General features: G+C 35.6%; 1 protein-coding gene across 1 annotated transcript in view; it reads right to left on the reverse strand.

Annotated features, from left to right (window-relative positions):
- LOC103079811 (platelet glycoprotein 4-like) overlaps positions 1-6,603 on the reverse strand; it is a 33,433-nt gene extending 26,830 nt beyond the window's left edge. The window contains 1 exon segment of the mRNA XM_082931401.1: positions 6,484-6,603. Within this exon segment, the coding sequence (XP_082787527.1) occupies positions 6,484-6,603 (120 nt within the window).
- Positions 6,604-26,048: the final 19,445 nt, after the last annotated feature.

Genomic DNA, 26,048 nt, shown 5'->3' on the forward strand with positions numbered 1-26,048 from the left:
AGAATCAAGTCTTTTACTACAATTTTGTGTGGTTTGCATAACACCACGATTTGTTCACAAAGAAAAAAATATTGAAACAGTCAGAATAGGAATGCATTTCTTCTGATCCTAACACAACTATATGTACTAGAAAATTGTATAGACCTCATTGACTACTACGATTATTTTATCATCAGTTCCTCTAATTTTAAAGGGAGCAAAAGTTTTTATGTCCTTCGTGAATTTAAGAGGCCTTGATTTTAAATTGACTTTGGACTATCTAGTCTATTTTGCAAATCTTTTGCTAAATTTGAAGTACAAAGGTGTTAATTATGTGTATAGAAAAAGTAATATAATTTAAGATCCTTACACTTGGCTGATTCAGCCCTAGTAATGACTGGATTCCAGCCTGATGACTCTCACATGGCTTGGTCTCCAGCTGAGTTGAAAGACATTTACCTTGAAACTTCTACATTTGCTACATTTTGTTTACCTTGAAACTTCTATTTTGCTACATTTGCTAATTTGAAAGCAGATGTTTGGAAGAGTAATAGCTTTTATCTAGTCACATGGTCATTTGATTATTGCTGTTACAGGAAAACAGTACTCATCCACATGACTGGCAACTTTAGTATAACTATTAAAATGTCCTTGATATCTTCCTATGCATGAAGTATGTAGAGCACATATGTCAAAAATATATTGTCCCATTTCTCAAGGCTCTTATAGTGTACATGGAGACAGAATCATGTGTAGCATATTTTAATCTATGAGTTGATTTCCTTACCCTACTTCCAGCCTGACCAAGTCCATTGGCTTCTTTACTCAAAGCCTAGAGTGAAGTGGTTAACAATGAAACAAGATGCTATGAGTTTGATCCCCAGTTTGGTCATATGCTAACCATTTAAACTTGGGCAGGTTATTTAATTTTTTTGTACCTCAGTTTCCTTATCTGTAAAATGGGGTAATAATAATATTAAGTTGAACTATACGAAATTAGTATTTTTCAAAGTCAAAATAAGTAGAACATGGTGTAATTAAATATTTATCCTCATGGGTTGTTATAGGATTTATTAAATGTGAGCATTTAGAACAGTGTTAGCACATAGCAAGCATTCAATAAACGTTGGCTACTGTTATACAAATCCTATCCACCCCTTAGAAGGAGAACTCTCATCTCACTTGCTTCCCATCTTGCTTTAACTACTTTGCTCTTAGCATTACTGTCTAAACCAGTTATGTGGCAATAACATGTAAAATCCTGTAACACTTCCTTTTCTGCTATTTAATTATTTATATATTTATTCTCCATCCAGTGAAATCAAAACTTCCTTAAAAAGCAGAAACATACTGAAAATAGTTTTCATCTTCCCCACTCACTACCAAAATCTGTTCTATTTGGGACCAATTAAACAGTTTCCACGTCCCAAAATTTTTCTAATATGTGTATGCATTATGCACATGCATGTGTGTACAGGCTGAGAGAAAGAAATCTCTAATTTGCTTCTTGGTGTTCTGCAGTTAATATCATAGGGAAATTAAATTAAAATTTATTTTAAATTACTTATGTTATACAGTATTCACTAAGCATTTATCAAGTGATATGAAGAATGTGAAGGTGACAAATTATCCTTTGTAAATAGTGGCAAAACTTTGTCCTTTTCCTGAAGTCCTTTGGTAGTTTCTACTCTCCACATACATGGCAGCTCATGCCATTGACTTTTAGTCTGTCTAGCAAGATTGCATAAACCTGCTGGCCCAGACAAATCTACTAGGAAGATCATGCTAACCACAGCAAGGTGTGCCATGGCTTTAAAGATGTCGAAGGAAAGAGCACACAGACTGAAAGCCACTGTCCTGGATTCTAGGTTTAGTTCTACCACTTACTATATGAAGATCACTTAGACTTCCAGTGCCCACAGTCTCTTCATCCGGTAAATCTAGGTAATAATGTCTGCTTCTGAGAGTCACTGTGGAGATCAATTTATGCAATGTACATGAAAGAGCTTTACAAGGTGAGAGGCCCGCATGCCGCAAAAAAAAAAAAAATCCCTTGGAAATAAACAGTAAAGAAATATGAATACATACATACATATATATATATATATATATATATATATATATATATATAAAGTAAACTGTATGGACTATTTTAGGCCATTTCAAATGCTGGAGTCTGGGGACCATCTTTTAGAATTGAAAGGTATCGTAGAGTACCAAATCTATACTTTAAAAATTAGATAACATCATGAGATGATTTTCTGATCTGTTAAAATTAAGCACTTTAATTCTTCTTCTTTTTTTTTAAAATAGTGTTTGTATGCAGGTAATAACTTTCCCAATTTGGTATTAGTATATTAAATAAGCAAGTAATCTGCAATGATTTCAACGGTAAACAAAAACTGACCAGTACTAAAACTTGTATATATTTGTAAAATAACAGCATTAACTTAAGTGCTCTTGAGGTAGGGGTAAGACACTTGGCTCACTGGGTTTACACATAATTCAGAGATGTGACTCCTACTGTTGGCCAGTTTCTGTCTTTTTGTCTCTACATTCAGACTCTCTAGAAAGTGAACCTATTGCTTAGTTTTATCTGTAATCTCTATAGTAAGGATCAAATCTCTCTGAGCACTGACCTTTGAAATACATCTGATGTTCATATCAAATCACTTCTAAAACCTCTGTTTTTTATTCTTCTAAGGAATACATCTTCAGTAACTCAACTGGTTATCTTACAGTTTGCAACTTTCACTCCTCTCCCTATTTAGTCCTTTTATTCCATTGTATCCCATCACCCATCAGTTCTATGTACTCCACCACACTAGACCAGAGTGCCTTTTATTATGTGCAGACTGTGCAATAATCTTATTAAAAGGGAGTCTTAAACGACACGAAAAAAAAGCTGGAAAAAGAAAAACACATGGAGGCTATATAATGTACTTCTAAACAGCCAATGGATCTCTGAAGAAATCAAAGAGGAAATCAAAAATTACCTAGAGATAAATGAAAATGAAAACATGATGATCCAAAACCTATGGGATGCAGCAAAAGTAGTTCTAACACGGTAATTTATAGCTATACAAGTTTACCTCAGGAAACAAGAAAAATCTCAGTTAAACAACCTAACCTCACACCTAAAGGAACTAGAGAAAGAAGAACAAAAAGAAACCCAAAGTTAGTAGTAGGAAAGAGATTATAAAGATAAGAGCAGAAATAAATGAAATAGATACAAAAAATAAAAGATAAACATCAACAAAACTAAAAACTAGTTCTTGGAAAAGATAAATAAATTGATAAACCTTTAGCCAGACTCATCAGAAAAAAAAGAGAAATGGCCCAAATCAATAAAATCAGAAATGAAAAAGAAGTTACAACCAACACCACAGAAATGCAAAAAATCATAAGAGACTGCTGTGAACAACTGTGTGCCAATAAAATGGACAACCTAGACCAAGAAATGGATAAATTCTTAGAAAGGTACCTTCTTCCAAGACTGAACCAAGAAGAAGTAGAAAATATGAACATACCAATTACCAGTAATGAAATTGAATCAGTAATTTTAAAACTCCCAACAAGGAAGTCCAGGACCAGATGGATTTACAGGTGAATTCTACTAAACATTTAGAGAATAATTGACACCTATCCTTCTCAAATGATTCCATAACATTTCAGAGGAAGGAATATTTCCAAACTCATTCTATGAGGCCAGCATCACCCTGATACCAGAAGCAGACAAAAATATTACAAAAAAAAGAAAATTAAAGGCCAGTATCTCTGATGAACATAGATTCAAAAATCCTCAAGAAAATATTAGCAAACCGAATCCAACAATACATTAAAAGGTTCATACATTATGATCAAGTGGGATTTATTCCAGGGATGGAAGTATTTTTCAACATCTGCAAATCAATCAGTGTTATACACCACATTAACAAATAGAAGAATAAAAACCATATGATCATCTCAATAGATGCAGAAAAATTTTTGTTAAAATTATACATCCATTTATGAGAAAAACTCTCTAGAAAATGGGCAAAGACAGAACATACCTCAACATAATAAAGGCTATACATGCAAACCACAGCTAACATCATACTCAATGGTGAAAAGTTGAAAGCATTTTCTCTAAAGATCAGGAATAAGATAAGAATGCACACTCATGTCACTTTTATTCAACATAGTTTTGGAAGTCCTAGCCACACCAATCAGAGAAGAAAAAGAAATAAAAGGAATCCAAATTGGAAAGGAAGAAGTAAAACTGTCACTGTTTGCAGATGACATGATATTATATGTAGAAAATCTTCAGTACACCACAAGAAAAGTACAAGAGCCCATCAGTGAATTCAGTAAAGTTGCAGGATACGAAACTAATATAAAAGAATCTGTTGCATTTCTATACACTAACAGTGAACTATTGGAAAGGGAAATTAAGGAAACAATCCCATTTACCATGATATCAAAAAGAATAAAATACCAAAATAAACCTACCTAAGGAAATAAAAGACCTATACTTTCAGAAATGTAAGACACGGATGAAAGAAATTGAAGATGACAGAAGCAGCTGGAAAGATACACTGCATTCTTCGGTTGGAAGAATTAATATTATTAAATTACCTTACTACCCAAGGCAATCTGCAGATTCAATGCAATCCCTATCAAAATACCAATGACATTTTTCACAGAACTAGAACAAATAATTTTAAAATTTGTGTGGAAACACAGAAGACACCAAATAGCCAAAACAATTTTGAGAAAGAACAGTGCCAGAGGAATCAAGCTCCCTGAGTTTAGACTATAAAACAAAGCGACAGTAATACACTGGCACAAAAGTAGACACATAGGTCAATGGAGCAGAACAGAGAGCCCAGAAATAACTACACCCTATGGTCATTTAATCATCAACAAAGGAGGCAAGAATATACAATGGAGAAAAGACCGTCTCTTCAGCAAGTCGTGCTGGGAAAGCCGGACAACCTCATGTAAATCAGTGAAATTAGAACACTCCCTCACACCATATGCAAAAATAAACTCAAAATGGATTAAATTCTTAAATGTAAAACTGTGTGTCATAAAACTCCTAGAGGAAAACATAGGCAGAATACTCTTTGACATAAATTGCAGCAATATTTTTTGGATCTGTCTCCAAAGGCAAAGGAAATAAAAGCAAAAATAAATAAATGGGGCCTAGTTAAACCTAAAACCTTTTCCACAGTAAAGGAAACCATACACAAAAAAGACAACCTACTGAATGGGAGAAACTATTTGTAAATGACATGACTGCCAATAAGGGGTTAATATCAACAATATATAAACATCTCATACAACTCAACACACACAAAAAAACAACTTTTAAAATGGGCAGAAGAACTGAACAGACATTTTTTCAAAGAGGAAATGCAGATGGCCAACAGCCACATGAGAATATGCTCAACATTGCTAATCATCAGGAAAATGCAGATCAAAACCACAATGAAGTATCACCTCACACCTGTCAGAATGGCTATTATCAAAAAGAACACAAATAACAAATGTTGGTGAGGGTGTAGAGAAAAGGGAACCCTCATACACTGTTGGTGAGAATGTAAATTGGTGCAGCCACTGTGGAGAACAGTATGGAGGTTCTGCAAAAAGCTAAAAATAGAACTACCATATGACCCAGCAGCTTCACTCCTGCGTATATGTCCAAAAAACCGAAAACACTAATTTGAAAAGATACGTGCACACCAATGATCATAGTCACATTATTTACAATTGCCAAGGTATGGAAGCACCCTAAGTGTCCATCAACAGATGAATGGATAAAGAAGTGTTGGTATATATACACAATGCAGTACGACTCAGCCATAAAAAAACGAATGAAATTTTGCCATTTGAAGCAACATGGATGGACGTGGAGGGCATTATGCTAAGTGAAATTAATCAGACAAAATACTGTATGATATGACTTACAGTGGAATCTAAAAAATACAACAAACTAGTGAATAAAACACAAAAAAGCAGACTCACAGATATAGAGGACAAACTAGTGGTTACCAGTGAGGAGAGAGGAGGAAGAAGGGGCAATATAGGGGTGGGGAAAAATGGTTGTTATGGGATTATATGAAATCATGTGTGTGAAACTTTTGAAATTTGTAAAGTACAATAGAATTTAAAGAATATGTCTTTCAATAAAAAATGATATATATGTATGCAAAAAAAAGCATATCAACATACTCTTTGGACATAATTAAAAGCAATTATTTCTTTTAATATGCATACCTAATATAGTTTTTTATCAAAATTTGGATATTTAGACTTAAGATGACAGTGCATTCATATAGAACATACATCATGCTTTGACCATTTCTCTATCATGTAGTTTCAATTGTACATTATCACCTTTGTGTCGAAGACACAAAATTGCCAGTTACAATGAACTATAAAACAGGCACCCTAAGCCAAAAAGGGATGGAAGACAGAATGAATCAGGATGACAAGAAACATTCTTGATAATACTTGTACCTTTTTAACTGTCTTCTCAATAAGCATGTCTCCAACTGGCATTAGAATTCCTCCAAACACAGCCATGAGTGCACCAATGACAGCACCAGCAATGAGCCCACAGTTTCGATCGCAGCACATTTTTCTTGTTCAGGGAAACATTAAGGTTCAGCACTTGCTTCTTTCAAACTCCCAGGTCTGATGAACGTGGTTTCCAGGAGGTCTGGTTCTATCATTGGAAGGAGACCATAAAGCAGAAACTTAAATACCAGTAGAAAAAGATCAAAGTAAACATGCAACTGAAACAGATCATTTTGCCAGTTATAAATAAACAGATGCTTTTTTTAATATACAAAACTTTCTAGGTTTTGTCCTTTCTTGATTTGAACTACCTACCAGTGGTAGAAGTAATACATATTGTCACATAGAGCATTTCTTTAAGATTCTCCTCTTTTAAATTTTCTTTCTATGGATGATTAACACACTGAAATATTAACTAAGGAGAATATGCTTACTGTACTCTCACCCCCTGCCTACCTTCCATCAGCTTGGGACACTTATGGGCATCTTTATCCTCTATCTGGCTTCTCCACTCAAACACAACCATCTGTCTGCACCCTACCTGGAGTTCTCCTGCAAACTGAATGTGGGTGGACTGATGTCTTTTCCATCCAAATGCTAAGCAAGTACAGTGACAGATGTTTTCTTTACTATTCCTTTTTCACCAATAGAAAGATAGGGATTTTATAGGAAATGATCTGATGAGTCTGTGAAGAAATCATTTTTTCTAATCATTTATAAGCTATCTGTTAAAACAGAAAAGCATGGGTAAGTTGGGAAAATAATACTAGAATAGTCTCTAATACCATCAAAATTATAAGCACCATTAAAAGAAAATTCCACTGTCAGGAATATTGAGTTCATGCCTGAATTCTTTCTTATGCACAGTGTTGAAAACATTGAAATATTTTAAAGAGTATTTTCAATTTACTTTTTAATAACTGACTTTTAGATAGTTGTGAGGTAAAAAAGATTTGAAGAAAATATGTAAGGTAGAGGATACCTAGTTTCTGTCACAGCATTGGTTTCTTACTAGTCTCAAATGAATTTTTTAACATATTCAAGTGCAATATTGTTCATTTTGTCATGGACAGCTGACTGTTAAAATATGTAGATTGTGTCAGTATGTGTTTCACCTAGTCAGTCTTATCTTTGGTATCTTCATATAATATATGCTCCTTTCATAAAGATCGAAAGAAAACTCTAAGTGGAATTGGTAGATCCTTCTGTAACAAAGTTAGTAAGAATTTGCTATTCTAGCATTCAAAAACCTGCTCATTTGAGATATTTTATTTGCAACAGCATTTTTTAAAATGGGGTTGACCTGACATTGATAAATGGAATGTGCTTTGTACTTATCAAAAATTATTCCCTGCTTCAAAATGCCCCTGGCAAAGGAAAACAAAAATGCCAACAGAATGGAAGCTATAGACAGAAAAGACACACAAACAATATTTTTGTCATCCTCGTGACTATAATAATAAAACTTATATTTTGTTATGGTCTCAGTTTTTCCCTCCCTAGCTTTGTAGTGGTAGAAATACCTCTCTGATGATTTTATTAGTATTTCTCTCCACTTGAGGAGCCATTTAATTCTTTTAAAGTCTTGATATTAATTAATTCTTTAAGAAAATAAGGAGAGTTAGGTTTTCCCCAAAATGTATAACAAAATTATGACCATTTTTCATGGCATTTTTTTTTTATACAGCAGGTTCTTATTAGTCATCAGTTTTATACACATCAGTGTATACATGTCAATCCCAATTGCCCAATTCAGCACACCACCATCCCCACCCCACTGCGGCTTTCCTCCCTTGGTGTCCATACGTTTGTTCTCTACATCTGTGTCTCAACTTCTGCCCTGAAAACCCGTTCATCTGTATCATTTTTCTAGGTTCCACATACATGCGTTAATATACGATATTTGTTTCTCTCCTTCTGACATACTTAACTCTGTATGACAGTCTCTAGATCCATCCACGTCTCAACAAATGACTCAATTTTGTTCCTATTTATGGCTGAATAATAATCCATTGTATATATGTACCACAACTTCTTTACCATTCATCTGTCAATGGGCATTTAGGTTGCTTCCATGACCTGGCTATTGTAAACAGTGCTGCAATGAACATTGGGGTGCATGTGTCTTTTTGAATTATGGTTTTCTCTGGAATATGCCCAGTAGTGGGATTGCTGGATCATATGGTAAATCTATTTTTAGTTTTTTAAAGAACCTCCATACTGTTCTCCATAGTGGCTGTATAATTTTACATTCACACCAACCATGCAAGAGGGTTCCCTTTTCTCCGCACCCTCTCCAGCATTTGTTGTTTGTAGATTTTCTGATGATGCCCATTCTAACTGGTGTGAGGTGATACCTCATTGTTGTTTTGATTTGCATTTCTCTAATTATTAGTAATGTTGAACAGCTTTTCATGTGTTTCTTGGCCATCTGTATGTCTTCTTTGGAGAAATGTCTATTTAGGTCTTCTGCTCATTTTTGGATTGGGTTGTTTGTTTCTTTAATATTGAGCTGCATGACCTGTTTATATATTTTGGAGATTAATCCTTTGGCCGTTGATTCATTTGCAAATATTTCCTGCCATTCTAAGGGTTGTCTTTTCCTCTTGTTTATGGTTTCCTTTGCTGTGCAAAACCTTTGAAGTTTCATTAGGTCCCATTTGTTTATTTTTGTTTTTATTTCCAGTACTCTAGGAGGTGGATCAAAAAGATCTTGCTGTGATTTATGTCAGAGTGTTCTTCCTATGTTTTCCTCTAAGAGATTTATAGTGTCTGGTCTTACATTTAGGTCTCTAATTCATTTTGAGTTTATTTTTGCGTATGGTGTTAGGGAGTGTTCTAATTTCATTCTTTTACATGTAGCTGTCCAGTTTTCCCAGCACCACTTATTGAAGAGACTGTCTCTTCTCCATTGTATATCTTTGCCTCCTTTGTCATAGATTAGTTGACCATAGGTGCGTGGGTTTATCTCTGGGCCTTCTATCTTGCTCCATTGATCGATGTTTCTGTTTTTGTGCCAGTACCGTACTGTCTTGATTACTGTAGCTTTGTAGTATAGTCTGAAGTCAGGGAGTCTGATTCCTCCAGTGCCATTTATTTCCCTTAAGACTGCTTTGGCTATTCGGGGGTCTTTTGTGTTTGCATACAAATTTTAAGATTATTTGTTCTAGTTCTGTAAAAAATGCCATTGGTAATTTGATAGGGATTGCATTGAATCTGTAGGTTGCTTTGGGTAGTATAGTCATTTTCACAATATTGATTCTTCCAATCCAAGAACATGGTATATCTCTCCACTTGTTGGTATCATATTTAATTTCTTTCATCAGTGTCTTATAGTTTTCTGCATTCAGGTCTTTTGTCTTCCTAGGTAGGTTTATTCCTAGGTATTTTATTCTTTTTGTTGCAGTGGTAAATGGGAGTGTTTCCTTAATTTCTCTTTCAGATTTTTCATCATTAGTGTATAGGAATGCAAGAGATTTCCGTGCATTAATTTTGTATCCTGCAGCTTTACCAAATTTATTGATTAGCTCTAGTAGTTTTCTGGTGGCATTTATAGGATTCTCTATGTATAGTATTATGTCATCTGCAAACAGTGACAGTCTTATTCTTCTTTTCCAATTTGTATTCCTTTTATTTCTTTTTCTCCTCTGATTGCTGTGGCTAGGACTTCCAAGACTATGTTGAATAATAGTGGTGAGAATGGATATCCTTGTCTTGTTCCTGATCTTAGAGGAAATGCTTTCAGTTTTTCACCACTGAGAATGATGTTTGCTATGGGTTTGCCATATATGGCTTTTATTATGTTGAGGTAGGCTCCCTCTGTGCCCACTTTGTGGAGAGTTTTTATCATAAATGGGTGTTGAATTCTGTCAAAAGGTTTTTCTGCATCTATTGAGATGATCATATAGTTTTCATTCTTCAATTTGTTAATATGGTATATCAGATTGATTGATTTGCATATATTGAAGAATTCTTGCATCCCTGGGATAAATCCCACTTGATCATGGTGTATGATCCTTTAAATGTGTTGTTGCATTCTGTTTGCTAGTATTTTGTTGCGGATTTTTGCATCTATATTCATCAGTGATATTGGTCTGTAATTTTCGTTTTTTGTAGTATCTTTGTCTGGTTTTGGTATCAGGGTGATGGTGGCCTCATAGAATGAGTTTGGGAGTGTTCCTTCCTCTGCAATTTTTTCGAAGAGTTTGAGAAGGATGGATGTTAGCTCTTCTCTAAATGTTTGATAGAATTCACCTGTGAAGCCATCGGGTTCTGCATTTTTGTTTGTTGGAAAATTTTTAATCATGGTTTCAATTTCATTACTTGTGATTGGTCTGTTCATATTTTCTATTTCTTCCTGGTTCAGTCTTGGAAGGTTATCCCTTTCTAAGAATTTGTCCATTTCTTCCAGGTTGTCCATTTTATTGTCATAGAGTCACTTGTTTTAGTCTCTTAGGATGCTTTGTATTTCTGTGGTGTCTGTTGTAACTTCTCCTTTTTCATTTCAAATAATATTGATTTGAGTCCTCTCCCTCTTTTTCTTGATGAGTCTGGCTAATGGTTTATCAATTTTGTTTATCTTCTTAAAGAACCAGCTTTTAGTTTTATTGATCTCTGCTCTTTGTTTCTATTTCATTTATTTCTGCTCTGATTGTTATGATTTCTTTCCTTCTGCTAACTTTGGGGGTTTTTTTGTTCTTCTTTCTCTAGTTCCTTGAGGTGTAAGGTTAGTTTTTTTATTTCAGATATTTCTTTTTTCTTGAGATAGGCTTGTATAGCCATAAATTTCCCTCTTAGAACTGCTTTTTTGCATCCTATAGGTTTCGAATCATCGTGTTTTCATTGTCATTTGTCTCTAAGTGTTTTTTTATTTCCTCTTTGATTTCTTCAGTGATGTCTTGGTTATTTAGTAACAGACTGTTTCGCCTCCATTTGTTTGTATTTTTTATGTGTTTTCCCCTGTAACTGATTTCTAATCTCATAGCATTGTGGTCAGAAAAGATGCTTGATATGATTTCCGTTTTCTTAAATTAACTGGGGCTTGATTTGTGACCCAAGATGTGATCTATCCTGGAGAACATTCTGTGCGCACTTGAGAAGGAAGTGTAATCTGCTGTTTTTGGATGCAATGTCCTATAAATATCAATTAAATCTATCTGGTCTATTGCATCATTTAAAGCTTCTGTTTCTTTATTTATTTTCATTTTGAATGATCTGTCCATTGGTGTAAGTGAGGTGTTAAAGTCCTCCACTATTATTGTGTTACTATTTCCTCTTTTATAGCTGTTAGCAGTTGCCTTATGTATTGAGGTGCTCCTATGTTGGGTGTGTATATATTTATAATTGTTATATCTTCTTCTTGTATTGATCCCTTGATCATTATGTAGTGTCCTTCCTTGTCTCTTGTAACATTCTTTATTTTAAAGTCTGTTTTATCTGATATGAGTATAGCTACTGCAGCTTTCTTTTGATTTCCATTTGCATGGAATATCTTTTTCCATCCCCTCACTTTCACTCTGTATGTGTCCCTATGTCTGAATTGGGCCTCTTGTAGCCAGCATATATATGGGTCTTGTTTTTGTATCCATTCAGCAAGCCTGTGTCTTTTGGTTGGAGCATTTAATCCATTCATGTTTAAGGTAATTATCAATATGTATGTTCCTATGACCATTTTCTTAATTGTTTTGGGTTTGTTTTTCTAGGTCCTTTTCTTCTCTTGTGTTTCCCACTTAGAGAAATTTCTTTAGCATTTGTTGTAGAGCTGGTTTGGTGGTGCTGAATTCTCTTAGCTTTTGCTTGTCTGTAAAGCTTTTGGTTTCTCTGTCGAATCTGAATGAGATCCTTGCTGAGTAGAGTACTCTTGGTTGTAGATTCTTCCCTTTCATCACCTTAAGTTTATCATGCCACTCCCTTCTGGCTTGTAGCGTTTCTGCTGACAAATCAGCTGTTAACCTTATGGGAGTTCCCTGGAATGTTATTTGTCATTTTTCCCTTGCTGCTTTCAATAATTTCTCTTTGTCTTTAACTTTTGCCAATTTGATTACTATGTGTCTCAGCATGTTTCTACTTGGGTTTATCCTGTATGGCCCTCGCTGCACTTCCTGGACTTGGGTGGCTATTTCCTTTCCCATGTTAGGGAAGTTTTTGACTATAATCTCTTCAAATATTTTCTCTGGTCCTTTCTCTGTTTCTTCTCCTTCTGGGACCCCTATAGTGCGAATGTTGTTGCTTTTAATGTTGTCCTAGAGGTTTCTTAGGCTGTCTGCATTTCTTTTCATTCCTTTTTCTTTTTTCTGTTCTGCAGCAGTGAATTCCACCATTCTGTCTTCCAGGTCACTTATCCGTTCTTCTGCCTCAGGTATTCTGCTATTGATTTCTTCTAGTATAGTTTTCATTTAATTTATTGTATTGTACATCTCTGTTTGTTTGTTCTTTAATTCTTCTAGGTCTTTTTTAAACATTTTTTGCATCTTCTCGATCTTTGCCTCCATTCTTTTTCCGAGGTCCTGGATCATCTTCACTATCATTATTTTGAATTCTTTTTCTGGAAGGTTGCCTACCTCCACTTCATTTCATTGTTTTTCTGGGATTTTACCTTGTTCCTTCATCTGGTACATAGCCCTCTGCCTTTTCATATTGTCTGTCTCTCTGTGAATGTGATTTTTGTTGCAGAGGCTGCAGGATTATAGTTCTTCTTGCTTCTGCTGTCTGCCCTCTGGTGGATGAGTCTATCTAAGAGGCTTGTGAAAGTTTCCTGATGGGAGAGACTGGTGGTGGGCAGAGCTCAGTAAAACTTTAATCCACTTGACTGTTGATGGGTGGGGCTGGGTTCCTTCCCTGTTGGGTGCTTGGCCAGTGGCAACCCAACACTGTAGCCTACCTGGGCTCTTTGTTGGGTAATGACAAACTCTGGGAATGCTCACACCAAGGAGTACTTCCCAGAACTTCTGCTGCCAGTGTCCTTGTCCCCATGGTGAGCCACAGCCACACCCTGCCTCTGCAGGAGACCCTACAACACTAACAGGTAGGTCTGGTTCAGTCTCCCCTGGGGTCACTGCTCCTTCCCCTGGGTCCCGATGCACACACTACTTTGTGTGTGCCCTCCAAGAGTGGAGTCTTTGTTTCCCCCAGTCCTGTCAAAGTCCTGCAATCAATTCCCAGTACACCTCAAAATCTGATTCGCTAGGAATTCCTCCTCCCGTTGCTGGACCCCCAGGTTGGGAAGCCTGACGTGGGGCTCAGAACTTTCACTTCAGTGAGTGGACTTCTGTGGTGTAAGTGTTCTCCAGTCTGTGAGTCACCCACCTAGCAGTTGAGGTATTTGATTTTACTGTGATTGCACACCTCCTACTGTCTCATTGTGGCTTCTCCTTTGTCTTTGGATGTTGGGTATCTTTTTTGGTGAGTTCCAGTGTTTTCCTGTCGATGATTGTCTAGAAGCTAGTCTTGATTCTGGTGTTCTCGCAAGAGGGAGTGAGAGCCTGTCCTTCTACTCTGTCATCTTGGTTCCTCCTTTCATGGCAGTTTAGTTATTTTATATCCTTTAGGATTTCCCTTTACCTGTGTCTAATACCTAGGATACTTCCACTGTAAATCAGGATGAACAAACTGATTCACACTGAGGTCTTGGTGGCTAGGTAACTTGTATAGTCATTAGTGTCACATGATTTTCCAATGTAAACAAAATGTTGATATTGGAGAAATCAGAAGCCTAAAGAAGTGATTTACTTTTCCTATGGAATTTTATATGTCCCTGAGCAAGTAGGATAGGATTTTTATTAATTGCTTGGGGATGGAGGGTGAAGAATAACATGCTACCTCCTATGGCTTTGACCAGGGTTGTCATAATACAGTGGAACAAGTTATTTAAACCTGATAGTAATGACTAGACAGTTTCAAGTAGGATCTCCTTTGCAAAGGATAATTGCACAGCCCCTTAAAAATTTTGTGAAACGTCATCTGTTAAACGATCATTGTAATTGCTAAGTAGAGATTATCATCCAGGTGTTCTGTAGTATATACAAGTGATCTTATTCAGGTGAGCTGATTAAGTAATATTTTACTGACTGCCCATTTCATAGGCCAGGGGTCCCCAACCGCCAGGCCATGGACCAGTACCGGTCCATGGCCTCTTAGGAACTGGGCTTCACAGCAAGAGGTGAGCGGCGGGTAAACAAGCGAAGCTTCATCTGTATTTATAGCCGCTCCCTATCGCTTGCATTACTGCCTGAGCTCCACCTCCTGTCAGATCAGTGGCGGCATTAGATTCTTATAGGAGCACGAACCCTACTGTTCATGAACTGCACATGCGAGGGATCTAGATTGCATGCTCCTTATGAGAATCTAATGCCTGATGATCTGAGGTGTAGCTAAGGTGGTGATGCTAGCACTGGGGAGTGGCTGCAAATACAGATTATCATTGGCAGAGAGGTTTGACTGCAGAGAGACCATAATAAATCAGTTGCTTGCAGACTCATATCAAAACCCTCTCAGTGAGTGGCAAGTGAAAACAAGCTCAGGGCTCCCACTGATTCTGCATTACGGTTAGTTGTATAATTATTTCATTATATATTACAATGTAATAACAATAGAAATAAAGTGCACAATAAATGTAATGCCCTTGAATCATCCCAAAACCATCCCCCCTCCCCGACCCATGGAAAAATTGTCTTCCACAAAACTGCTCCCTGGTGCCAAAATGTTGGGGACTGCTGTCATAGACCATTCCCCAGTTCTCACCTGCAAGTTATCAGAATACAGGGATCCAACGTGGTGTAATTGAGTCTGGTAGACTGGAGATTAAACCAAAGTCTTGCCACTCTCTTGCCAGGTGACCATGGGCAAGCCACTTAATCACTCTTTTCCTCAATTTCCTCATGTATAAAATAAGATGCTAAGATGAGGTCTGCATTTTTTAATTTAAGCAGTTTTTATTTTAAGCAGCTGATCCAGTTTTTCACTCAGTTTCTTACATGGAAGACCAGGCAGAGTGACTATGATTACAACAGTGGTGGGAACCCTGACCCCAATTCCTAACTTGATCTCCCAACTCCCAGCTAACACTATCCTGTCCCATCTTTAGGAAGCTGAAGGAGAATCTCTGTAGAAACCTATGGTTCCAACTCATTAAAAAGTTGGGACAGAAAATCCCCAGGGTCAAATTCCAGTTTTGTTTACATAACAAAAAAAATATAACTCAAAGATAAAGTCATCTCTTTTGGAAAGATATTTTATTTTCTGTATAAGCACCACTAAAAATTATTCAATATCAATATCCTTTGCAATTCTGACAGGTGGAATAAAAATTGTTCTATTCATTTTGTTTATGGTTTCCTTTGCTGTGCAAAAGCTTTTGATTTTTTTCTTTTTTTTCTTTCTTTTTTTTTTTTTTTTTGCGGTATGCGGGCCTCTCACTGTTGTGGCCTCTCCCGTTGCGGAGCACAGGCTCCGGACACGCAGGCTCAGCGGCCATGGCTCACGGGCCCAGCCGCTCCGCGGCATGTGGGATCCTCCCAGACCGGGGCATGAACCCGTGTCCCCTGCATCGGCAGGCGGACTCTCAACCACTGCGCCACCAGGGAAGCCCAAGCTTTTGATTTTAACTAGGTACCATTTGTTTATTTTTGTTCTTATTTCCATTACTGTGGGAGATGGATTGAAAAAGATATTGCTGCAATTTATGTCAGAGAGTGTTCTGCCTGTGCTTTCCTCTAGGAGTTTTATAGTGTTCAGTCTCACATTTAGGTCTTTAATCCATTTTGAACTTATTTTTTTTATACGGTGTTGAAGAATGATCTAATTTTATTTTTTTACATGTAGCTGTCCAGTTTTCCAGCACCATTTATTGAAGAGACTGTCTTTTCTCCATTGTACAGTCTTGTCTCCTTTGTTGTAGATTAATTGAGCGTAGGTGTGTGAGTTTATCTCTGGACTTTCAGTCCTGTTCCATTGATCTATATTTCTATATTTGTGCCAGTACCATACTGTTTTGATAACTATACCTTTGTAGTATAGTCTGAAGTCAGGGAGCCTGATTCCTCCAGCTCCTTTTTTCTTTATCAAGATTGCCATGGCTATTCAGGGTCTTTTGTTTCTCCATACAAATTTTAAGATTTCTTTTGTGCTGGTTCTGTGAAAAATGGCATTGATAATTTGATAGGGATTCCACTGAATCTGTAGATTGCTGTGGGTAGTATAGTCATTTTGACAATATTGATTCATCCAATCCAGGAACATGGTATATCTTTCCATCCGTTTGTGTCATCTTTGATTTCTTTCATCAGCACCTTATAGTTTTCTGAGTACAGGTCTTTTGTCTCCTTAGGTAGGTTTATTCATAGCTATTTTATTCTTTTTGATGCGATGGTAAGTGGGATTATTTCTTGAATTTCTCTTTCTGATCTTTCATTGTTAATGTATAGAAATGCAACAGATTTCTGTGTATTAATTTTGTAACCTACAACTTTACCAAATTCATTGATGAGCTTAGTAGTTTTCTGGTAGCATCTTTAGGATTTTCTATGTATAGTACCATGTCACCTGCAAACAATGACAGTTTAACTTCTTTTCCAATTTGGATTCATTTTATTTCTTTTTCTTTTCTGATTGCCATAGCTACGACTTCCAAAACTATGTTGAATAAAAGTGGCAAGAGTGGACATCCTTGTCTTGCTCCTGATCGTAGAGGAAATGCTTTCAGCTTTTCACCATTGGCCTTTATTATGTTGAGGTAGGTCCCCTCTGTTCCCCCTTTCTGGAGAGTTTTTATCATAAATGGGTGCTGAATTTTGTCAAAAGCTTTTTCTGCATCTATTGAGATGATCATATGGTTTTTATTCTTAAATTTGTTGATGTGGTATATCATACCAATTGATTTGTGGATATTGAAAAATCCTTGCATCCCTGGGGTAAATCCCACTTGATCATGGTGTATAATTTGTTTAATGTATTGTTGGATTCGTATTGCTAGTAGTTTTTTGAGGATTTTTGCATCTATGTTCATCAGTGATATTGGCCTGTAATTTTCTTTTTTGTAGTATCTTTGTCTGGTTTTGGTATCAGGGTGATGGTGGCCTCATAGAATGATTTTGGGAGTTTTCCTTACTCTGCAATTTTTTGGAATAGTTTCAGAAGGATAGATGTTAGCTGTTCTCTAAATGTTTGATAGAATTTGCCTGTGAAGCCATCAGGTCCTGGACTTTGTTGGGAGTTTTTAAATTACAGTTTCAATTTCAGTACTTGGTCTGTTCATGTTTTCTATTTCTTCCTAGTTCAGTCTTGGGAGACTGTACCAAATTGTTCTAAAATTTACAGAACTACTGTTTCTAAAATGGATATATGTGTGTATATCTGCCAATTTTCAGATTCTGTGCCATCACTAAGTTTAGAATTTACCTGACCTTTCCCAGAATCATTCTCCTTTATTCAAGCAGCCCCACGGACTACAGGGAAGGGTCCCAAAGGGCAAAGAGTCCCAAGAAATTACATTAGAAAACCCATGGGGCAACATATTCTTCAGTGCTTTACTCTCTAAACCTTAAAACTCATTATTATGACTTGCAAGGACCCTGAGTCCAAAGGTGTCAAGTTATGGGCAGACCTGGATACTGCCTAGGCTCTGTCTGCTTTGAACTTAAACCTGAAGTGAGATAGTGTACACAGCCCACTGCTGTTGAGTCAAGCTCATAAGAAAACAGAAGTGTCTTTAATTTATTGTGTTGAATTGCATGGTTAAACAGTTCTTAGTCTAACACTGTCTGGATGATGCATAAGCAAATATACAAGAGTTACTCTAACATTCCTGCATACGTGTACTGATATTTTCAACAGAAAAAGATTGACTTTACCTACTTTTTCAAATTTTGAAATGCCTGACTCACTCTCATTACCTTGATGTAAATTTCCACGTTTTCCTGTAAGAACAGGCAAGATATTTCACATGAGTGTAGTCCTGCTTTATCAGCAGCTTTGCTTTCTATAGTTTTACTTACCCATGGTCAAACAAGGCCAACTGAGGGTAACTGAACATGTAGAAAGCAAAATCATGTAGAAGGGGGGACTGCTTAGGGTTTGGTGCTCTCCTGCTATCCATGGTTTCAGGCACACACTGAGGGTCTTAGAAGGTATCCCCCAACACCTGTGGATAAGGGGGAACCGTGAGTCCATTAATTATGCTTCAGTGTCTTGTCAGCATGATTAAGTATTGCTGTTATAATTGTGCTTTAACCTTATGCTTCATACTACAAAATTCCAAATACATTTGACCCTTGAACAACACAGAAGGGTTACAGGCATGGACACTGTGCACAGTGGAAGAACCATACATAACTAACTATACAGTAAGTCCTCCTTATCTGTGATTCTGCATCCATGGATCCAACCAACCACACATTGTGGATCGGGTAGTATTGTAGTACTTATTGAAAAAAATTCTGTGTAAAAGTGGACTCACAAAGTTCAAACCTGTTTTGTTCAAGGGTCAACTGTAGTTTTATTCACCTGAAGCAAAAGAGAGACAAACACATTATGTAAGACATGCACTGAGTACATAAGAGAAAAGTTCAGGTTACTCAGTATGTTTTACTTAGCTTTTCCACTTATGTTTATCTTTGGAAACCAGTGTTGTTTGTCCCCACTCTTCTCTCAAATGCAGCTATTTAGAGCATATAAATTTTTTGCCTTGCATGCTTGGTTTTCTTAATAGTGTAGCTTCTTACATATTAAAATCTATTTTACCTACTAATTAGATTAAATTTTATTTTTTATTGTTATTTCTTCATCATAAGAAATAGATAAGACATTGATATCTGTAGTAATTTACTGCTTGCTTAAAGTACTTAAATTTAGAAAACAAAGAATAATCACAGGTATAGGAAAGAAAACTAATTATTGAGACTTAGGTCAAGAAGAGAAAATAAGAAAGCATGTTTTAAGATACCACTAATTGCATACCTTTCTTGAGTCTATAGGGAGATTAGCTGTGTCAGCTCATAGATTATTCTCATTTGTAGAACTCATGAGTATATCTACATGTGGGCTATCTTTGAAAGAGGAAATAGAATTTTTCTGTTTCTTTCTTTGCTGTCATATCTACGGAGTGTTTCTAGGATGAACTTATGAGCGTTATGCCTTTCCACTATGTTGGAAACCTGGTGGTAGGAACTGAGACTGAGCTATAAGATGCATGTCCAGTAAATAGGTCAGAAAATCAGAGAACTTTCCCAGAGAATCTGTAATTAGATGTGTGGATAGAGCTGTGTTCCCTGGGAAACCCCCCGGAAGGAAAGGCTTGGCCAGAGGTAAAATTTCTTGGGATGTGAACTACAAAACTTTAAAACAGTTTCAGATGACAAGAGTACATACTTGTACCACAAATGAATGCCAGGACCTGTATGACATTTTTGTACTCATGAGTGAGTATCTCAAATTTCCTATTCTATCCATAAGCCTTCCTTCCACTTTTCCTTGGAATAGGAAGCCAGATCACACACCTCTGTTTTCCACTAGACACATGCTGTGATTCTTTTGATACACAGTCTTCCTCACCTAATAAATACAGTATCTACCCACAAAACCCAGTTTTAGAGTTTTGGTTATGATTAGTGTAACAACAGGTAGAATATGAATGATGAAAGTTAACTTTTAAAATTAAGTTCCTTTTCACACTCTTACTTTACATGATATCTAGGTGTGTTTACAAAGCCATGATTCCCCAGACATGAGTAATATTCAGATTCACATTCAAGCTAGTTAAATCAATCATTTAAATCTGGTTGTGTTTCATTATGTGGAAACAGAAGGTCATTAGACTAGTACTTATTTTACGTGCAATCTCAATACATAAAGATATTTAAAAGAACAGCTATTCTGGTCAAAGTTAGCAAGAACTGTGGCCCTTGCCCTTTCCAGTCACATCTCATTTGGGCTCTGAGTCATCCCCACAGAACCCAAGGGCTCTGTAGAAAATATTTAAATAATTAGATTAGGAGATCTCCAACACCTTTTCTTATTGAAATTACCATAATCCTTCTAATTTACTTCTGCATTTCCATCCTATCAGAATATGTGGAGCTAAAAATATATAATAGAAAAACATTTATAGACATCTATAATATAAAATAATACACTTCACTAAATTATGCCTCTCAAATATTACAACTTACAACTTGTTTTGGTCACAGTCTTAAAAAATTAAAACAATAAATACTATATTTATTGTTATATTGTTTACTAAGGATTCTTCTAGAAATAAGCCTATCTTTTAGAGTACTTTTTGCAGTACTTGATTTACAGGGATTACTATAAGTTTGAAATGATTCTCTTAGAGTCATGTTGGTTCAAACAGGATTATCTAGAGCCATTCTTGATGAATCCAAGACAGAAATGCTATTCTCTGTTTTTATTTCTATCTCAAGTTTTACTGTAAATTATAAGATACTATACAATTTTCAAGAGTTATGATTCTGGGCTTTGAAGTTAAGTAATTTAGGTCAATTCTGGGTCTTAATATTATAATTTCTCTGTGGCTCAATTTTCTCTAACTGGAGATAAGATACATCATATAAGATTGCAAATGTCAGATCAAATTAAATGAGGTAATGAATAAAGATTCCTATCATAGCACATGTTACTTTTATTTCAAATGTTATTATGATGTATTATTTTGAACAATCATAACAGTAAAATATTATTGCATACTGGCCAAGTAATATTTTTTTAAAATCTAATAAATATATATAGTTTACACAAGTAGGAATGATTATTTGCAAAACACTTAGATTACCATAAAATCTGATGAGATGATTTGTTATTTATGTATACAGGAATTAAGACTATCATGCAAATAAAAAGGAAGCTTCTGGCTTAGAACAATGCTCCTTGAAATTTTCAGCTATGACTTGGGCCTAAAACACCCACTTGAACTAAAACATCTTGTGATTAAATCAGATAATAGTTACAGAATCAGTTCCTTCAGGACCAAAAAATCCACAAGATTCAAATATGTTTGAGTAAACTTCACCAAATATTTTCGTAAAAAATATGGGTAGCAACTGTAACTTTCAAGGTAAATTTCAAAATTTTCAGTATACTCTGTCCAAGTACCTCTCCAATTGTAATTTTGAGATTCTTCCCAGGTTAACCTGCTATCTGATGATTATGTATTGGATTTATTTTTCCAGTCTCTTAATGATTCTGATAAATGAAAAAAAAATTCTATGTATTTTTTCTCTCATAAAATCTAGTCGACCACTGGACTATCTACATGACAATTTTTGTAAATTTTTTGGATTGTTTTTTGAACCAATATTAAAAACAATGTTTCTTGTACTAATTTAAAACTACATAGTAAAGAAAGGACTGAAAAGTGCATGCAAGATTTTAGAAAACATCTTTCAATATGTAACTTGATAATTCCAGAAACTGAGATATAGAAAATTTATGCCATTTACATTTATGTATGAATTCACTTACTAATTAAATTAAAACTTTAAATTTCTTCAGAATTATTTTTGTTATCTAAACATGGTATCATCATTCAGGAAAATAATTCACTGATATTTGTAATAAGCTTCCTAAATAGCAAAAATCATTAATTCTGAGTTGTTTTTATTCTGCTACCGAATTTTATATAATTTATACAAAATTATTAAATCTAGAATCCTTATTTGGAATTAATATAATTTACCATTCCCAGTAGGAACTACAGTATCTTTGTTCACTTAAAAAGAACATATCCAAAGAACACATTGCATTTAGCCATGTAGACAAAGTTTCACCAAAAGTTGTGAAATTCAGATAGAAAGTTAAACTAATAACTCTCTAAAATAATTAGTTAATTACTGCATGTTAGGAAGCATGTTGGCATAAGAGTGTCAAATCATTTATAAGAACTAATTCCACTCTACTAATTTTTATTAATGTTGACTTTTATTCATAATTTAAATTAGAAATTATGTATAAATAGCCTAAGTAGACAAAGTTCTGCAGTAATCAAATTGGATAGTACCTCATTTTAAATATTGATAAATATGTACAGATAAACATAAGATTTTAAACATCAAGAAGCAAAATGCCATAGACTAGTGGACAAGGTTTTAATATTTTTTTAAACATAAAAGGTAAGAAGATTACTAACTTGGAAAACAGCACAAACCTAATTTTTTTAAAAAGCCTAATAACTTCAAGAAAACAATTCCTGCTTGCTGTTGTTGTTCTATAACTTCTTAAGAGTGTTTATATAATAGTGTCATCTCTTATTTGAGAAATGGAAATCTTTTTATTTAAAAGAAATCATTATGATTCACTTTTAAAAAGGCTAAGAAGGATTTTTCAGTCAAATGCTCCAACATCGGAACAGTCAATTCTTAGTAGGACCAAATGGTATTCTGCAGAAAAACCCTACACTGAAATCCTCATTACATAAAGTGTGAGAGTTTAAATATGCTTTCAGAAAAAAAAATGAAGACGTCAGATCCCAGTGAGTGGTTTGGTACAAGAGGAATTTTTAAAAAAAACAAAAGCCACACACATCCCACCACTGATATGACTCCTATGGGTCTATTTTTATGTTCTGGTAAGGACCTATTACCTTTATCTGACATCCTCTGCAGCACTTTTTTTTTTTTTTTTTTTTTTTTTTTTTTTTGGCCATTTTCTATCTAAGTTTATCAGATGCCAGAGAGACAAAAGGAACTAACTTGCTGAGTAGCCTCTAATATACTCTGTTTTACTACACAATCATTACTCCAGATGATAAACTGGGTCTGAGGAATTAAAGTGAATAATTAAAGAGAATTATCAGTCTCATTTTCCTGCATGATTGAGCTTGAAAAACTCATTTCATGACATTTAAATAAAATGTACTTTTCTATACAGCATTAATCTAAAGGGTATTGAGGCTAATAATTGTGAAAATGACTGGAGACTGTCAGTCAACAAGGGTGACAAACAGACTTTAAAAAGGAAATAGCCTATTTTTCTAACTGGGAGTTCTTCACTATCATTTTCTGTTAGTTGTACATAAGTTTCATGAGCACAACAAAATCCTTCTATGAAAACCAAAAAAATTAAATTTCTCTTAGATCTCTTCAGATAAAAAGACAACTGTTAGATAACATTTAAATAATTCTACTATTTATGATGACCCTTTAATATAAAAAAGCATAATCATAAGTCAGTTTAAAAGAAAGTCATTATTTTAAAATCAAACCAAATCTTGCACTTTGGGAGGATAAAAAATACCCTCAATATTAAAAATACATTTTTAGGGCTTCCCTGGTGGCACAGTGGTTGAGAGTCCGCCTGCTGATGCAGGGGAGACGGGTTCGTGTCCTGGTCCGGGAAGATCCCACATGCCGCGGAGCGGCTAGGCCCGTAGGCCTGTGAGCCATGGCCCCTGAGCCTGCGCGTCCGGAGCCTGTGCTCCGCAACGGGAGAGGCTGCAACAGTGAGAGGCCCGCGTACCAAAGTACTCTTTTTCCTCAAGCATTGCTTTCTTTCTCCAGGGTTTTTTGACTGACACACTTATTTAACAATTAATAAGTTATAAAATTCTTTAGGTATATTGGGGTTTTTTCAAATGTCAGGTCACTTAATTATGATAAAGTAGAAATGGGCTTGTGTAATCTCATTATGATTTATGCTTTTCATTTAAAAAGAATAACTTACAGGGATTTCAGGTAATTTAAGGAGATGGTTCCCTTATACCTGTGACCTTTTTCTTTGTTGTATTAGTAAAAAGGTAGTATAAAGGCTAATTTAATAAATATTTTAATTAAGAATATGTATTTTCTTGTAGTTAAACTGCTTTGATGTGTTTCCTTCTCAGTCTTAATTCTCACAAATACACACACATATGCACACCCTCCTGTGTGACAATTCAGAAATAGCCTACCAACACAGGAGTTCAGATGCTATTTTATACAGCATATCTTAAATATATTGAAAGGACAGTTAAATTATAATGAAAATACGAACACTGTTAGAGGAAGATATTTCAGAAAAAAATACATGTAAAATAGATGCCAAAGTTGACACTCGACTTACTTTGATCACTATTTAATCAGTAGCTTAATGCCATCCAAATCCTCTGTTTCTGGAGAGGAAAATGTCACACCCTCCCATGAGCAAACCAGAGAATCAAATTTACATTCTCAGAGGCAGCTGTTAAGTGTTCAGTCCCATAGACAACAGTTCCTGAGTAGCTTAGCACACAAGACTCTGAAAATGTAGAGCTATGTAAAATCTGCAACCGTATTTTTATATTTCGAGCAAAATATTCTGCTTGAGCAAAAAGGCAGAAAAATGCTGTACCCATTTCTAACGTATGTTGGGGTTTCCATGTTAAAAAGATTATGCATGTGCAATATTTTGAAGGGTTATTCTTTATGAGGGTATACCTTGCCTTATGTAAATCCACTAGAGCTCTAGACGAAATGAAAGCTAAAACTGTCCACATGCTAAAGTCACCTTAGGCACAGTGCTTTGGGGACTCTCTTTCTCTGAAAGACCACTTAGGGTTTGGAATCAGATGTTACCAGGCGCTAGCTATATTGACTGGGGATTAGGACTTAACTAACAACTCACTCTTATTTTCTTAATCAAAAAATGGAGGAAACTAAATCAGAGCATCACAATAAGAACTAACTAAGGTGAGTTGTGTGCAACACTTGACAGGTACCTGATTATGAGGCAACAAAATGCTTCCCTTCCCATCGGGCCCCTGCCCCTTTTCTCCCTTCTCTGCTGTTTCCTGGAGATTACATATCTTCATCAGACATACATTTGACCTATTTTTTTGTCCTGTCTCTGCATTTACTAGAATGTTGGCTTCATGGGAGGGGAGACAGTTTTATCTGTTTAGTGCATTGCTGAATCCCCAGAGCACAGAGCAGGCTCATAGCTGGTAATCAATTGAATGAATGGACACACACATGATTATCACAATAATATTTTGAAAGGAGTGAGAATGACCAGAAATTAGAGGTTATTATATTGCTAGTTTGTAACACAAATTGGCAGTGCTTTGAGGTGAAAGGCATCTGCTAGGGAAGTGAATGGACCTAAGTGGAATTTGGAATTCTTCCCTTCCTACAGGGTGTGACTTGTTGCTAACTACCTTACCTCTCTTAGTCATAGTGGAAATAGCTCCCTCTCAGCATTGTTGTAAAGATCAAGAGTGGTAATATGAAGGACTTAGCACAGACCCTGACATATAGTATTTGTCGAATAAATAATTGTTATGCGATCATTGGCAAATTTTTATTTTAGGAAATTCATTAAAGTAATATGGACAAGTAAAAAATATTGAAAATTATAGAGGGGTATAAAATGAGAAGTCTCGTTCAACCACCAGTTCTATTCCTCAGAAGTGACCGATGTCAGGTGTGTCCTCATACCCTCCATTAATTTTAAGATTTTAAACTTATATACATATGTATATGGACTAGTACATACACTGAATCATACTTTCTGCAACTTGCCTCTTTTAATATCAGGTGCCTTGG

Source organism: Lipotes vexillifer, unplaced genomic scaffold (genome assembly GCF_000442215.2).
Source record: "Lipotes vexillifer unplaced genomic scaffold, Lipotes_vexillifer_v1.1 scaffold247, whole genome shotgun sequence".
Taxonomy (NCBI): domain Eukaryota; kingdom Metazoa; phylum Chordata; class Mammalia; order Artiodactyla; family Lipotidae; genus Lipotes; species Lipotes vexillifer.